This window comes from Hippocampus bargibanti, linkage group LG08, assembly GCF_051943395.1.
Source record: "Hippocampus bargibanti isolate YZ-2025 linkage group LG08, ASM5194339v1, whole genome shotgun sequence".
Lineage (NCBI taxonomy): Eukaryota > Metazoa > Chordata > Actinopteri > Syngnathiformes > Syngnathidae > Hippocampus > Hippocampus bargibanti.
In genome coordinates, this window is record NC_142741.1 from 22,393,449 (window position 1) to 22,408,354 (window position 14,906).

Here is a 14,906-nt window from a genome sequence, read left to right on the forward strand (position 1 = left end):
GAACTGAGGTGCACAAATGCCACTGTGTGCCATGAAGAGAGGTGATGCCACACGAGTGTCTCTTGACCAGTGGTATCTGTGTGCCGGTTGCCGGGCAACGGCACCATAGAGCTCCACAAGAGCCAAGATACCTGTTTCCCCTCTCGCTTGGCAGTTTGCATTTACGGCTAAGCAAAGCTGCTCAGCCACACACACACCGCTAAATAATGACTTGCTGTTTCATTTAGGACGTTTGATTTGCCTTGGAATGATGATTGCCTCAGGTCAGGTGATCGAGAGCGTGTGGTGATTATGTGCACACTCCTTAACTCCTACCAAGCGTGCATGCAGTACCTTTGGAAAGTCAGAACTTTTTTGTTTTGTTTTAATGACATTTTGTCCACCGCAGTCTGAGAGTTTGAAACAATAAACAGTGGGACGTATACAATCAGTGGACGATTAGCACTAAACAGTTTCTGAGAAACTTTGCATTTGAGAGGTGATGCACGCATCACGAAAAAAAAATAATTGAGTACAAAGTTCCTCCACAAAGTCTGAAAAGTTATTTTGGTGGCATTGTGTCTTCAGGAGATATAAGTTAGTGTAGTCCATCGTCTTTTTAATTGACTTTTTCAGCAGTGTTTTATTTTGTTTGTCAGTCACCAAGATCAGATAAATAACAAAATGTGATCACCGATGTTTGCTTGGGACCATGATACCTTTTGCCAAACTTCAAATAAACACAGCATCTAATCACTATCTACCTAACAAATCTACCAAAATCTGTGTTATTGAGCTCTTTGCATTTGCAGAGACACTTTAAATGTTTATGTTGTTTCAAGATGTACATTTTTCATCTATTATTACATTTCAATATAACATATGTAACTTTCCGACAGTGGTGGCTCTGTTCTTGCTGTGTTAAGTTTCAGTCGACCGTTTTTAGAAGTGAATATAAAAATTCTGTTCAACTCGCTTCATCAAGTGTTGGAATAAATAGTCTTCAATTCTCAACAGCGCACATTCTGAGTCACCATTCAAACCTTGGCATTGCATAAAAAGATAAAGACTCCAGGATTTTGAGTTGCTGCATCTGTTATCACAACAAAATGGTGTCAATTAGTTGCGAACAAAGCCTGAGCGACGCTACGCTGACTGTCTGTCTCTGCGTTTCAATGTTGTTCTGCATTCACACACATCACCACAAACAAACCAAAAAAAGCAAACATTTCAAAGTAAATGTGTAGACGTACGCAGCCCCATAGCTCAATTTGACAGGTCAGTGCACAACTATTTGACCTACAAGGAGTGTATAATGAAAGCCAGTGCGTTGTATTGATTGATAAATGCATTTTTTCTCTGTGTTAAATTGGCTATCTGTCAGATGACCACATGTCACAGAGTGCGCAAAAATGACCTGCTTCCTCATTGTCTGCCATTTTATACATATATATATTCACAAAGAACGGTGCTTCATGAATTGGTAAGGAGTGCCACAGTAATAATGCCATGTTCATCTTCACAGAGACAGAAACAAGTATGTCATGTTTGCTCGGCTTGCTGTGGAAGCCGGATTTGACTGTGTGTATTATGAGTCCAAAGCCCATATTCATTGTAGCGTCAAGTCAGGTATGCAAGCAAACTATATTGTGAGGGATTGTATTGATGTGTATTGTGGGTATCTATCTTCATAGCAGCTTGTAAAATACATTGTGACCAATTAACTACAGAGTTGATTTAAAAAGTGTACTTGTATATACCGTGTGAGTATATACATGTGTGTGTGTGTGTGTGTGTATATATATATATATATATATATATATATATATATATATATATATATATATATATATATATATATATATATATATATATATATATATATATATCTCATCTCATATCTCATCTCATTTTCCGTACCGCGGGGGATGCTGGAGCCTATATATACATATATATATGCTGTGAAATGTAAATTTCTCCACTGCGAGACTAATAAAGGCAAATCCAGTGTGTGTGTGTGTGTGTGTGTGTGTGTGTGTGTGTGTGTGTGTGTGCACGTACTGAATCCACTTTCATAGCCTGGATGTGTCACGATCTGGTTGGTGACCAACGGGTAGTGCCGTCGGCCCTGCCCTCAGTTGCACAGGTGCTCGTCGTCTTCATCAGTGGCAGTTAAAAGGACTCCCGGCACAACCATTCGGTGTCGGGTCATTGTACTGTGTATGTGTTTGCTTCACCCTGTCAGGTTTGTTTCATCTTGGCAGATTTTTACACCAGGTTTTCTTTGATACTTTGTACTTTTCTCTTCTGATGATTTTGATGTTTTAGATTTTGTGCCTGCTGACTTTATTGTATTGCAATTTGTCAAATACAACCTGCTGCTCCCTCCTGCATGTTTTTGGGATACCACCAACACCACCTTGCAAACCTTGACATGATGAGAGTTAATAAATAAGTGAGTCTGCATGCAGGAAGTGAAGGAAATATATAATATATACGGTGATGATATATTTCAATGAGGCATATTGCAATGATGGGAGCTTTGTTTGGAGCTTTATTCATAAAAAAAAACTCTAATCCGCTACATCCGTGCTTTTATCACTGCTATCGAAAGATAGAAAAGCAGCTTCTTTTTGCTTATTTATGCTTATGCCAATGAAACGCAACTCTCTGCCCATTTTAGTTCACCCCACCCCCACAAAAAAAGCAAAGTGGTTGAATGTGTCTTCAATTTCAGCTCCTTGGCGGCTGTTCTGGAAATGATTATCTCCTCTGGAGTGGCCCTCAGATAGCTATCATGTCATTTGTGACAATGCTTGTTTGATGCTCGTTATCCTCGCAGGCACCTTTTGGAAGTGACCTTAAAAGATAATGAGGACAGAACACACTGACACACTGTTCAGGTTTTCAATGGCGTCTTTGAATTGTCTGAACGTGAACTCACAAGAGGCAACATTAGGTACTCCCGAGCAGTCCGATAACATTAGACGGAGGAGTTTGCAAAGAGAATCTTATTACAAGAGTAAAAGTTGTACATATTTGCATAAAAAAGAAGAAAGGGTGTAATACAAGAATTAAAAAAAAATCAAAATTTTAGGAGAATATTAACATATGGTCAAATATCTATGAGGAAAAATAAGTAATATATTTTACATGAGTTCATTATGTTTTTGATGAAATAGACTCAAATTTACAATATTATTATTTTTCTTAATAGAAGAAAAAATTAAAATGGGCCGTCACACGCTTACACAAACAACTACATTTGAGAAGTATTTATAAAAATGTTTTTATTTTTTTTCCAAGAAAAACAAATGTTATTTTAAAAAAAAGTTTGGATCACACATGAAAAGTCATCAATTTGTTTTGAATATTTTTTGGGCAAAAAAAATGTAACAATCACATATTTGGGAATTCCAAAACACAAAGAATGTATGATTTTAGAAATAATTTAAGTGTAATTAAAACATGCATAATTTAAGTTCTACCGACAGTGACAAGTGTTGTTTTTTTCAGAAAGGAGTTATGCCGTTACATAAAACAAGCCATTAATTTATTTACACAAAAATAAGAGAGACAAAAGTTTCAGTCTTACGAGGAAACATGAATATAAGAAAAATGTTTGCCAAGTCATGTGTTCATATTCTCGAACTGTCACAACAGTGGAAGCAATCAATTGTTTCAGTCATGTACAAATTAAAATTTCAGCGCACTTACTCAAGCCCCAAATGATTGAGATGGTCTGCCACTTTCATTCTATGCGGTTTTCGTCTGCATACCTGCACATATAAAAGAGCAACCGCAACACACTCCCAGCTGTGGTTTACACTTTCGCCTCATAGTTGAGTACACAAATGTAAATGACATAAAAGATGGCAAGCAAGAGTGACAGCTTGGAGCTTTTTTTTTAAACCACAGTCCTATTACAACTCTTTCTCGCACTTTCCGGCCTCATTTGCATGCAAGACGCTGATCCGCGTAACCTGGGAGTCTTCAAAGGCCGTCTCCCGGGTAAGGGAGCAGCATGAGATTTTCCATCTGATCATCACTGACTCCCGTCTTGATCATGTCAATTCCAACTGGGACAAGAGTTCTGCATGTTAGCAAACTCCAGCAAGAGTTTCATGTGGAAAAGAGATTTTCTTCCAAAGGCGAGTCACTCGCTTGCGTTTGACAAATTGAAGCGTGAACCTCATTGCTTCATTTTTTTCTCGAATAGAACAGGACATTGTACAGGACAAAGAAATATATGTGACAAGGAACAGTGTTTTGTACATTGAGTAGGAGTCCCTGGTTACCTTGATATAAATGTGCCCCAAATCAAAAGTTTCTCAGGGGAGATGTTTTTTTTTTTTTGTTCTTGCGAGTAAAAATAGGACATTTGCAAAAGTGTTTGTGTTTTTTTTTCATATTTAAAGGTCAACCGACGTCTCCGGACAAGTTGTGTCTATAATTTGTAAAACCGCTTCAAATGACTTCTACTGAGCGTATTTTACAAAGATTCCACCGCGTATAGCTATATTTTACGTTTTAAGACTCTCGCTGAATAGTCTTGTTTTTGAGTTGGTGACGAGTACTCACCCTACGTCACTGAAGGAACGCCCCTGACTGAGAAAGGTCATACCTTGCATCACCTCAATGCATTTTGCGGTACTTTGTTTGGTCTGAAAACTTCGTGTTGATCCGTGTTAATGGCGAAATGAGAAGGTAAACACGTAAATAATGCAATGGTGAATCGTATGTTACACAGAGACAACTCTTTGATATTCGTTGAAAAACATGCCAAGCTTCAAAACAAAACTATTTCCAACGGAGCTCAGCCGCCATCTTCTGCATTTTCTGTGACACTACACATCAGTCTTGATCCATCAAAACGACCCAGAAACCCTTCTTTAATCGATTGCAAACATTTCTACTTTCCTCTTCAGAACTATTTGAATCATATTCATAACTGGATGTGTAACAAAGCATATTCTCCGAATCTGAAGCCATTGTTTTCATTCTCGAGAAGGCAAGACATCTTGGCGTGACGTCATGAACTGGGGGCGGGACTTTCTGAAAATGTCCAATTCGCAGCTCAATTTTTTGCAGATATTGGACACTTTAAGTCATTTTTATTGGTGTTTTGCATTTGACTAAAAATATCAGCCTGTGTGTTTTGGGTATTTTAGTTGCTATAAAACGTATTTCTGATGTCAGTTAGGAAACAAAAAAGTGATCTTGGTTTTCCTTTAACGAAACCACATTATGTTGCTAAAAGTCTACTAGCCTCATGCCAACATATAATGGGAAATGACATAGATGAGCTACGCAACTAACATCAATATAGAGGGAGTCACCTTTGTACAAGTGATATCGTAAGACAAAGTTGTAAAAACCAAATGCAAACTGCACACATAATAATCACCAGCATGTATCAGAATCAGAATCAGAATCAGAATCATCTTTATTGCCAAGTATGTAGAACAAACAAGGAATGTGTTTCCGGTAGAACACGCTGCACTAGTATCGTCGTCAAAATCACACTGGTCTGTATCAAAATAAAACACAAATGCATCAACAAAGTAATCAACAACATTTTCTAGGCTAGTTTCGCGTGTAGAATCCAAATATCTTTTTTTTTCTTGAAATACTCATATTTTATGGATGAAGGGACCATGGTTTATCTTTACAAACCAATCGGCATCTTGCAAAACCGGCGTACTGCAGTTCTGCAATTGTAAATACTTGAGTATTTTGTCCAAACAAAGTTGAAACCCACCCAGAGCCACAATTTAAACCAATAATGTTTTGTCCACAAAATTATACCTTCAGCAATCAACTAAACCTAAAAAATTCTAGGAAGCATATGACAGATTGCACACTGAGCCTTCTTGAGACTGCAAACAGTCGAGGATAAGCTTACCTTTTGTTGGTCCTTGAAAGCCCCTGATAAACATTACATGCGTCTGTTTCAGAGAAACTGGCTGTGAGGAAATGTGACTCAAAAAAAAAAAAAACTACAAAGGTCCTTGCATCAAAGTGAGGTGAAACCTCCTCTTCCAGTGATCTAATAGATGGCGTATGTTCTATGAATCTTTTGTCAACACAGGTCTTGTTCATGGAACTCAGTATAAACATTAGTAGTGTGTAATGGTCCCTGTAAGGCACAGGTGTCACAGTCAAGGCCCGCGGGCCAAATCCGGCCCGCCGCATCATTTTTTTCCGCCCGCGAAAGCAAATCAAACTTGTTAAATTCCATGATGATTGCTAAAATCTGAGCCAAAATTTCATATTTTTGGATGTAAACCACAATAAAAGTCATTATTCTTGACTTCAGATTTGAAAACGAGTTATTCATTAATTTGCTGTGTGCTCTATATGTAATATTTGAAGTGATTTAAACATTCTAATGGGTTCCCCAAATTCATAACGGCCCTCAAGAGGAAACCGTTACTACAATGTGGCTCGCGGCAAAAAAATGACTTTGAACACCCCTGCTGTAAGGCATATATATATATATATATATATATATATATATATATATATATATATATATATATATATATATATATATATATATATATATATATAAAAATTCCCAATTTCCTTCAAAAAAGATCAAGCTCCCTCTTTATGGTATTTATATGCGTCATTGCTAAAATCAGCAGTTGCCAGATGATAGAATTTGTCAGTGTGGTTTTGTGGAGTGGCCTCCCATTTCAGCTCACTTGATTTTTTTCATCTTTTGGGGTCTTCGAAGGTGATAGTGTATCACATCAAGATAGAATACACACATCATCTCAAAGCACTTATCACCCACGCCATTACTAGCATGACTCCAGCTGTGTTCAGGAGGACACAACTTGAAATGTGTTTTCAAAACAACGGTAGGCATATTGAGCATTTTATCCCATTTAAAGTGTTTTTCCGGTATGGAAATGTATTCATGTCTCATAGCCGTTTTAATGAAAATATATTTACTTTTGTCTTGCAGTTTTAGGAAGAAAGATTCACAGGAAATTGTCTCGGCATGTGACTGCATCGACTATGTATGTGATGTTTTGAAGCCGGTCATGAACGTATCTATTGCTTCAAATGAAACACTGAGAAGAAACGGCTCTCCTTGAGAATTTACAAGTATGTGAATGATGCTTCAAGAGTTTTTACAGTCGCACATTTATTGGGATAGTACCACTAAAAATATACAAATTAACATTAACAGAGGTTGATCAACACTGAGGACTTTCTTTTGTTTTTTTTGTTTTTTCTTTTACAAATATGTACAGTTTATATGAGGTTCAAACTCAAAACATAGTTGCCACTTCTGATTCTGTCGCAACTGTGATAATATTTTGGCTTGGTTTGTGGGCAGAGGGCCCATTCTTCACCTGGGACCGGTAAGGTGGAAGGGTTCCTGTTCTATTGGGGTAAGTCTGAATGCCATCATTGTGTGTTTTCTTGGGATTGGTAGCGTAAGATGGTTCCTTCCAAGTATGGGCGAAGCCATGCAGCTCATTGAAGAAGGTCGCCGGGGAGAAGCCGATGGTGTACGCCAGGTCTCTGGGGTTCTTGAAGCACTGCGGCGGTATCGCACAGTAGGTGCCTTGGCAATCCCCCGTTAAGCTGTTAGCAGTGCTAGATGAACCTGGAGAAAAATAAGAGAAATTCCGATTGGAGTGGCTCTCGCATGCGTGAGTTGCAAAATAACTTAACGATTCATTGGGGACAGCTACACCATCAAATGAGATACAATCATTCTTTTGAAAGATAATCATGATTACTTTCTAGGACTATTAATTGAACGCTGTTTCCAAGTGTCTGCACTTAGCCTGTATTAATTATACCAATATAAAATTGTGATTAACTCATTTTACAAATGCACCTCATTGAATTATAATTATTTGAATCTTTGTCTTGGTATTAGATTATAATTAATTTAAGTAAATTTTGAGTGAACATTTTTAAAATTAAAATTCATATTTGGTTCCCAACTCAGTGTGCGGGGACTGTTTGCAGTTGCAGACTTTTTGACATACTTTTATCTAAATGTTATTACACTGTGCAGGTTTATTTTGAGAAAGGCATAAGGGTGGTAAAAAATTACTTTTAAGTCTTGGGTGAAAGGTGGTGAAGCTCCTTTTGCCCCCATCTCCGCTGATGTCCGAGTCGGAGTCATTGAAGTCACTGTCTCCTTTACCGCTGTCCTTCACGCTCAGCTGGTCAGTGTTGCTCGTGCTGTAAATCAGCACAGAGACATCATAAGCCACCGGTCCAACACATTGGCTTGATTATCGATGCCTTCCCAATATAACCTCTGATAACCTAATTTCACATGAGACAAGCCATCACCCCCTGCCAACCCATTCAGATGCACACACACACGCATCTGGGTGTAATACATTTGGGCCAAAAACATTCCCGCCAATGGGATAGTATATTTGAGGGATCCATGAACCTTGCTGACTGAGTGGAAACAAGAATGACATTTTTTTTGCAACAGAGGGAATTGGTGATTTTGTGCCTTGTGACGCTTACCTCACTTGCAAGCAATACTTGTCGGGCTGCCATTTGGATGGTGCTTGGAAGTGCTTCGAAGGCAAGAAGATCTAAAAAAAAAATATTTTGTTTCATTTCATTTTCAGATACAGGCAATGTACAAATTGTTTTCAAATAAGTGTGAAAAAGTCACCTTAGATTCTGAGTCATTGCTTCGCTCCTCATACGAGCAGGAGTCTTCCAAACTTGATGAGGTCCGCTCCAGGAAGAAGTCTCTCTGGCCAGAGTATATGTTCCCATGGGTAGACCCGAGAGGGGGCCTACTATCAAACAAGTTGAGGCGGCCTTCCCTTTTAGGAGGACCTGAGCCGCCACGTCCTGCTTTGCACGTGACCACCACGGCCACGATGGCCACCAGTAGCAAAGCGCACCCACTGCTTAGCAGTATGATGACCACCAATGAGCCATCCAAGCCCGCCACGAGGCCTTCCTCATCACTTGAACGCAAAACCACCACGGCCTGGTCTCCGACGGGCTCCGTGTCGGTCACCACAAAGCGCACGGTGGCGCTACTGGAGAGAGGCGAGCGGCCACGGTCGCTAACAGCTACGACCAGTTCCAGGATGTCCCCAATCTGGGCCGTCAGCCATTGCTTGAGGGCGATCTCCCCGGTGTCTTTGTGCACAATGAAAATATCTCGATCTCCTTGCAACATGTGGTAGGACAGCTCTGCATTTACGCCGTCGTCTGTGTCTTCAGCAGAGAGGCGCAGAGCTAAATATGAAGCAGGGGCGTTCAAGGGCAGCGGGATATCAGCCGAATCGTTAAAAAGCACGGGGAAGGTGAAATATGGGTAGTTGTCATTCTGGTCAACTGTGCGTATTTTAATTGTTGACGTGCTTGACAGTGAGGGGGACCCTTTGTCTTCAGCCCGGATGATCAGCTCTATTTCATGGATGCTTTCATAGTCGAAGGACCTGACTGTGTACAGAGATCCTGTGTGGGGATCTACAGACACATAGGTGGAAACGAGTGACCCACCTTGCAACGCCGAGTCCAGAAGCGTGTAGGAGACTTTTGCATTCTTGCCCATATCAGGATCACGGGCCACTACTGTGGTGATGTAAGAGCCCGGAATGTTGTTCTCTATGACTGATACTTCATATGTTGACTTACTGAAGAGGGGTGCATTGTCATTCTCATCTGTCACCCTGATGGTGTATTGCATCATTGTTTTAAAAGGGGGGCTGCCCAAGTCTTCAGCAACAACAGTCAGGTTATACTCAGGTATCTTCTCTCGGTCCAGAGCGGAGGTGGTGATGATCATGAAGGTCTCCCCATAGGCTTGTTGCAAGGTGAACTGTTCGTGGCCGAGCAGTTTGACTCGCACATAGCCGTTGGAGCCAGAGTCTAGGTCTGAGGTGCTGATGAGGGCCACAAAGCTCTCTGTCGCTGCAGCCTCCGTGATGTAGGCCACGTCGTCCGCACTGGCGGTCATGGGCTTGATGTTGATCACGGGTGCGTTGTCATTCACGTCGACCACCTCAATGGACACCTTGCAACTGGACGACGAAGGATCGGCTCCAAGGTCGAAGGCCTTTACACGCAGCTCATAGGATCTCCGCCTCTCAAAGTCCACAAGGGCCTTTAGTGTCACGTCACCAGTGTGCGGGTCGATGTGGAAGACGCGGGAAGCTTCTGGTGAGATGTCATCAAAGGCGTACATCACCTCACCATTGACACCTTCATCAGGGTCAAAGGCATGAACCCGCACTACACGGTGGCCCACCGGAGCGTCTTCCTTGAGCTCCACTTTCAGCGAGCCATGCTCAAAAGTTGGCCCATTGTCGTTGAAGTCGAGCACCTTGATCCGAACCGTTGTGATTCCCGACCTGGTGGGCACACCTCCATCGGTGGCAGTCACCTCCACCAGGTAGGAGTCCTCCATCTCCCGATCCAGCTCCCTTACCAGCACCAGCTCGGCGGACTTTACACCGTCCTCCCGCTGACGAACCTCCACGGTAAAGTGGCTGCTGCGGGAAATGTTGTAACTCTGGATGTAGTTGCCGCCCACATCTGGGTCCACGGCGACCGGCAGTGGGAAACGAGAGTCCAGTGGCAAATTCTCCAAGATTTCAAGGGTGGTTTCATTGCGGGAAAATGTTGGGGCATGGTCATTGATGTCCCGCACTTCAATCTCAACGTGGATGAGCTGAAACTTTTCATTGGAGAGAGCCACCACATCAAAGGTGATAAAACACCGCGGGGTACGAGGACACAGCAGCTCGCGGTCGATGAGCTCGGCCACACTCAAGAGCCCGTCGGCCTCCCGCATGTACACAATGGAGAAGTTGTTTTCCTGCATGAAGCGGAAGGATGTGTCATGGCCTTCGGCAGGGTCAATCTTCAAGTCTCTTGATAAGTTGCCTATTTCTGTCCCAGGTGCATCTTCCTCATAGGTGAAGTATCTTGTCGTGGTGCATCTGACCTTGTAAATAATTAAAGAAAGCACAAAGCAACAGCGAGCAAGTGATGTCATCTTGTTATAAGGGAGGGAAAAAAAGAGAGTTCTTCAGCTCATGTAAATTACAAAGGACCCACACAGACCTCAGCTTGTGAATAACTGGAGGCTTCACACTTGCAAGCAGACTATAAACAGTGCTGTATGCAAATGAGCTGGTCCGTCCACCAATAGCCTGACACCACAGACCACCAAAAGGGGGGACTTTTGGCTCTGGATAACCTGCTGCTGGCTGTTTGTAGGGCAAATGGTTTACTTTTGACATACTATCAATCCCAAAGTAGTCTTAACAAGGATTCTGCTACACAAATTACGTTTTACATTGTCGGGAAAAGTAAACATTTGTCATCACATGAAAATAAATGTAGACGTGTTTGCTGGTAATTATATGACACAAACAGTATAAATGACAGATAATTCACAAATATTGTCCTAATATTTGCCTGTCTGCTCATGTTTTTTTATTATTTTGTTCTTTGGTTATTAACAGCATGCATTTTTAACTTGGATGATGAAAATGTTTCTAATGGCATTTGTCTTCAAATGCATAGTCGTGCAACAGAGATGCAACAGAAGACTATTTCAATTCTGCCTTCTTGCCAAGTTTTGGTTTACGGAAGTATTTGATTTTATATATACATTATGTGTGTGTGTGCGTGTGCGTGTGCGTGTGTGTGTGTGTGTGTGTGTGTGTGTGTGTGTGTGTGTGTACGTATGTGTAGATGCACATTTCCCCATTGTGGGACTTTAAAGGCTTTCTGATTCTGATATATCTATCCATCCATCTATACAGAATGTTGTGACAAACAATTGGTCTCCTGCTTCAGGTAAATGAAATATAATTAACCTCTTTATGGAAGGCAATGCAATTCCACATCACTACAACCACAATGAAAAACATGTTGCCAATTGAGTAACTTTCATGAATACAAAATTATTGATTGCTGCTTTCAATTAGGTGGGCAGGTTTCCAGTAAGTGAATAGGTTTCAGATACATTGAAATTCTATGATGCTGCTGCACACAGACGGAAAGCACGATCACAGTATATTGTGTCGTGTACGTGTGTATGTGTGTGATTCATAGGCTGCTATGCAAATGTGCACTGACCCATCCATTGATGGCTTGGCAGCAGTCCACCAAAAGGGTACAGTGGTTGCCAAAGAAGCTTTCAGGTCAAATCAACAATTATCTGATGTAAAAGTACAAGTGCATGACAGCTTTTTGAATGCCGTAAGCCTTTGTTGAGCCACATATTATATTGGGTGGGTTGTCAAATGGGCCTAGCACAAGAAGCATTACAACCAAAATCTACCAAAATACTATGCAATTGTCAAAGTTAGCCACAACATTTAACATACATGCACATGCATGTGCTCGTCTTTTAACAGTGAAAAAGACCTTGTCGTTTTAAAATATGAAAACAATAAATTTAGTTTTGTAATTATAATTTCACAAATATATATTTATTGAATCTTCTTAATCATTTTTATTTGACTGTAGGATGTAGTTGGGCTTCATGTTTACCCCTAAACTTACAGTATGTGGCATTCTTCTGCTGAGCTCCATTATTCAAAACTAAAAATTCATCACCTCTCCTGCATATCATGAAGCAATGCAGTGTATCCTCACCACTAAAAACCAGCGCCAGCAGCAGAGGTAATCAATAGACCTCAATAACCCAACACGTAGTCATGAATCAAAAACAAAGTGGCTTAAAAAAGTTAGCTAAAGAGGAGAGTTAAGGATTCCACATAGAAATGCAGCTTTTTATCATCTCAAAAGAAAAAAAATCCACTTCTTGACATTCATAAAGAGTTCAGCCTCTCTGCGAGTCATATCATTCTGTGCAAACAGTGTGTGAGAGTAATATAAAGGATGAGCAAGAATGTGCCTTTGCCTTCCTCTTTCAAATAGAAGGGGAGGAATATTAATGCAGCTCTTCAGACCTCAAAAGTGTCATTTCTGTTGTGTTGTTGCAGGGATACACATCATGCTAATTGCCCTGTAATTAATCCACAATTTAATAAATCAACATTTCATTCAAACAATAGTTCTAAAAACAGGTTGGGTGGGGGTTAGGAGGGTGCATTTGAAGCATGACAAAAGAATGAAAAGGCAGCTATTGATGTGGCCTCCCATCTCTCTGTCTCTCTCTCTCTCTCTCTCTCTCTCTCTCTCTCTCTCTCTCTCTCTCTCTCTCTCTCTCTCTCTCTCTCTCTCTCTCTCTCTCTCTCTCTCTCTCTCTCTCTCTCTCTCTCTCTCTCTCTCTCTCTCTCTCTCTCTCTCTCTCACACACACACACAAACAAAAGAGCATGAGTCAAGCTCAAGCAGACATTTGTCAAGCATATGGGTGATTAGCCCACGTTGATTAAAAGGCATCTTCGGCCCTTCAAAGGACCCTCGACGCCTTCGCAAATGTTTGCGTTAAATCTGTCTGAGCCTCCCCCGATGGGGCATCAAGGTGTTAAAAAAACGCACAATAAAGAGAGGGGGAGACACAGACGGCACAAGAATGATTGTAATATTGAGGTGATAGGTGCTATACAAGCGTATTATACACCAAATGTGAAAATCTAATTTGCCTCTTTCAGACAAAACGCAAATAGGCCACGTGTCTTGGTTTGTTTTTTAAAAGCTGCATTGATCTGATGAAGATGTATTGACTATAAACCGCTTTTATTGTCCTTTCAATGTCTTTTCAACTAAAAACAGCTGCTCTATGGCGAAATAAGAGGTACTAAACACAACAATCAATGGTGTATGGATGTCGGCATGCATCAATAAATTATTTTTATTATGATGACACATGAATTCAGGCAACAAAGACCATTTTTTTTCTCTCCAAAGCACCATATTTTAATCTTAATATGACCATTTAGAGGCATTGCTAGTGCTCACAAAACACCACAACACAAATGTTTAATTGCTAACAACTAGAACCACATTGAAAATGAATGAATGTATTTCTTTTTGTATGTCAAGCTAATGAGGAAAACAATGTTCAGTTAAAGTGTGGCAAATTTTGTACAAGCACAGACCGCAACTCTGAGCATTAGCACACAGGTTAGCGGCGCAACCATTGTGTAGGAAAAAAGATTATTTCTGAATTAATTCACCAAATATTCTTTATTTTCTCTAAGGTGCTGTCATTCATAGCAAAATAAACCTAATGTTGTCATGTTATTAAAAATAAATAAACAAACGAAAAAATAAATGCATAATATTCTATCCTTGTTGCTGGTGCGAAAACACCACAACACGAATGATATCTTATGTCGAAACTGATAACTCCGATAAAAGTTGTTTATTCTTCATGCATTGGAATTAACATTCATAAATGTAATTCAGTGTTCAACAGTGTGTGTCAAAATTTGTATCAGAACCAGAGACATCTCTGAGCATGAGCCCGCGTGTTAGCATGTAACTAACACACAACTTAGTTGGATTTATGTGAGATGCTACCAATTAGAAGTTACATCACATCCACATCATCTTTAAATAAACAACACCTGTAAATTTGCATAAAAACGGATTATAAAGATGGCGGTAGTGTAGATGCTAGCACATTAACAAAACAAAACAACAACTACAACAACAACAAACTATGTTTTTTCCAACTATTATCCCAGCTGTCTTCGGGCAGTAAGCGAGGGACATCCTGAACCGGTTACCAGCCAATAACTGGTCCGTCAATATTTTAGACCAATCAATGAGGTAATTTTATGTTATGCCATTCTTCTTGAAACACGGCAGAATAAAGCTGTTATTTGAAGGTCATATTCCGATGTATTGTTAGCTTTTATCAAGCAAATATGATAGCACACAATATGATGCATGATTATTTTGGAAGCATAACATGGTAATGGTATTATTAGCTGCACCACTCAAGACAGGCACAATATTGACGTTGAGAGTGCACATCAC

The 14,906-nt window shown here is 40.4% G+C and overlaps 1 protein-coding gene across 2 annotated transcripts in view; it reads right to left on the bottom strand.

The window, feature by feature from the left end:
- Nucleotides 1-7,143: 7,143 nt before the first annotated feature.
- The window catches only part of pcdh8.1 (protocadherin 8, tandem duplication 1), a 59,173-nt gene continuing 51,410 nt past the window's right edge, over nucleotides 7,144-14,906 (bottom strand). The window contains exons 3-6 of one of the 2 annotated variants that reach the window (XM_089002742.1): nucleotides 8,651-10,945; nucleotides 8,497-8,567; nucleotides 8,066-8,196; nucleotides 7,144-7,606 (exon numbers count right to left, since the gene is read on the bottom strand). In XM_089002742.1, the coding sequence (XP_088858868.1) occupies nucleotides 7,266-7,606; nucleotides 8,066-8,196; nucleotides 8,497-8,567; nucleotides 8,651-10,945 (2,838 nt within the window). In that variant the 3' untranslated portion in view covers nucleotides 7,144-7,265. Of the gene's footprint in view, nucleotides 7,607-8,065; nucleotides 8,197-8,496; nucleotides 8,568-8,650; nucleotides 11,056-14,906 lie in introns of those variants that run through there. The other variant, XM_089002740.1, reaches the window with a different exon arrangement.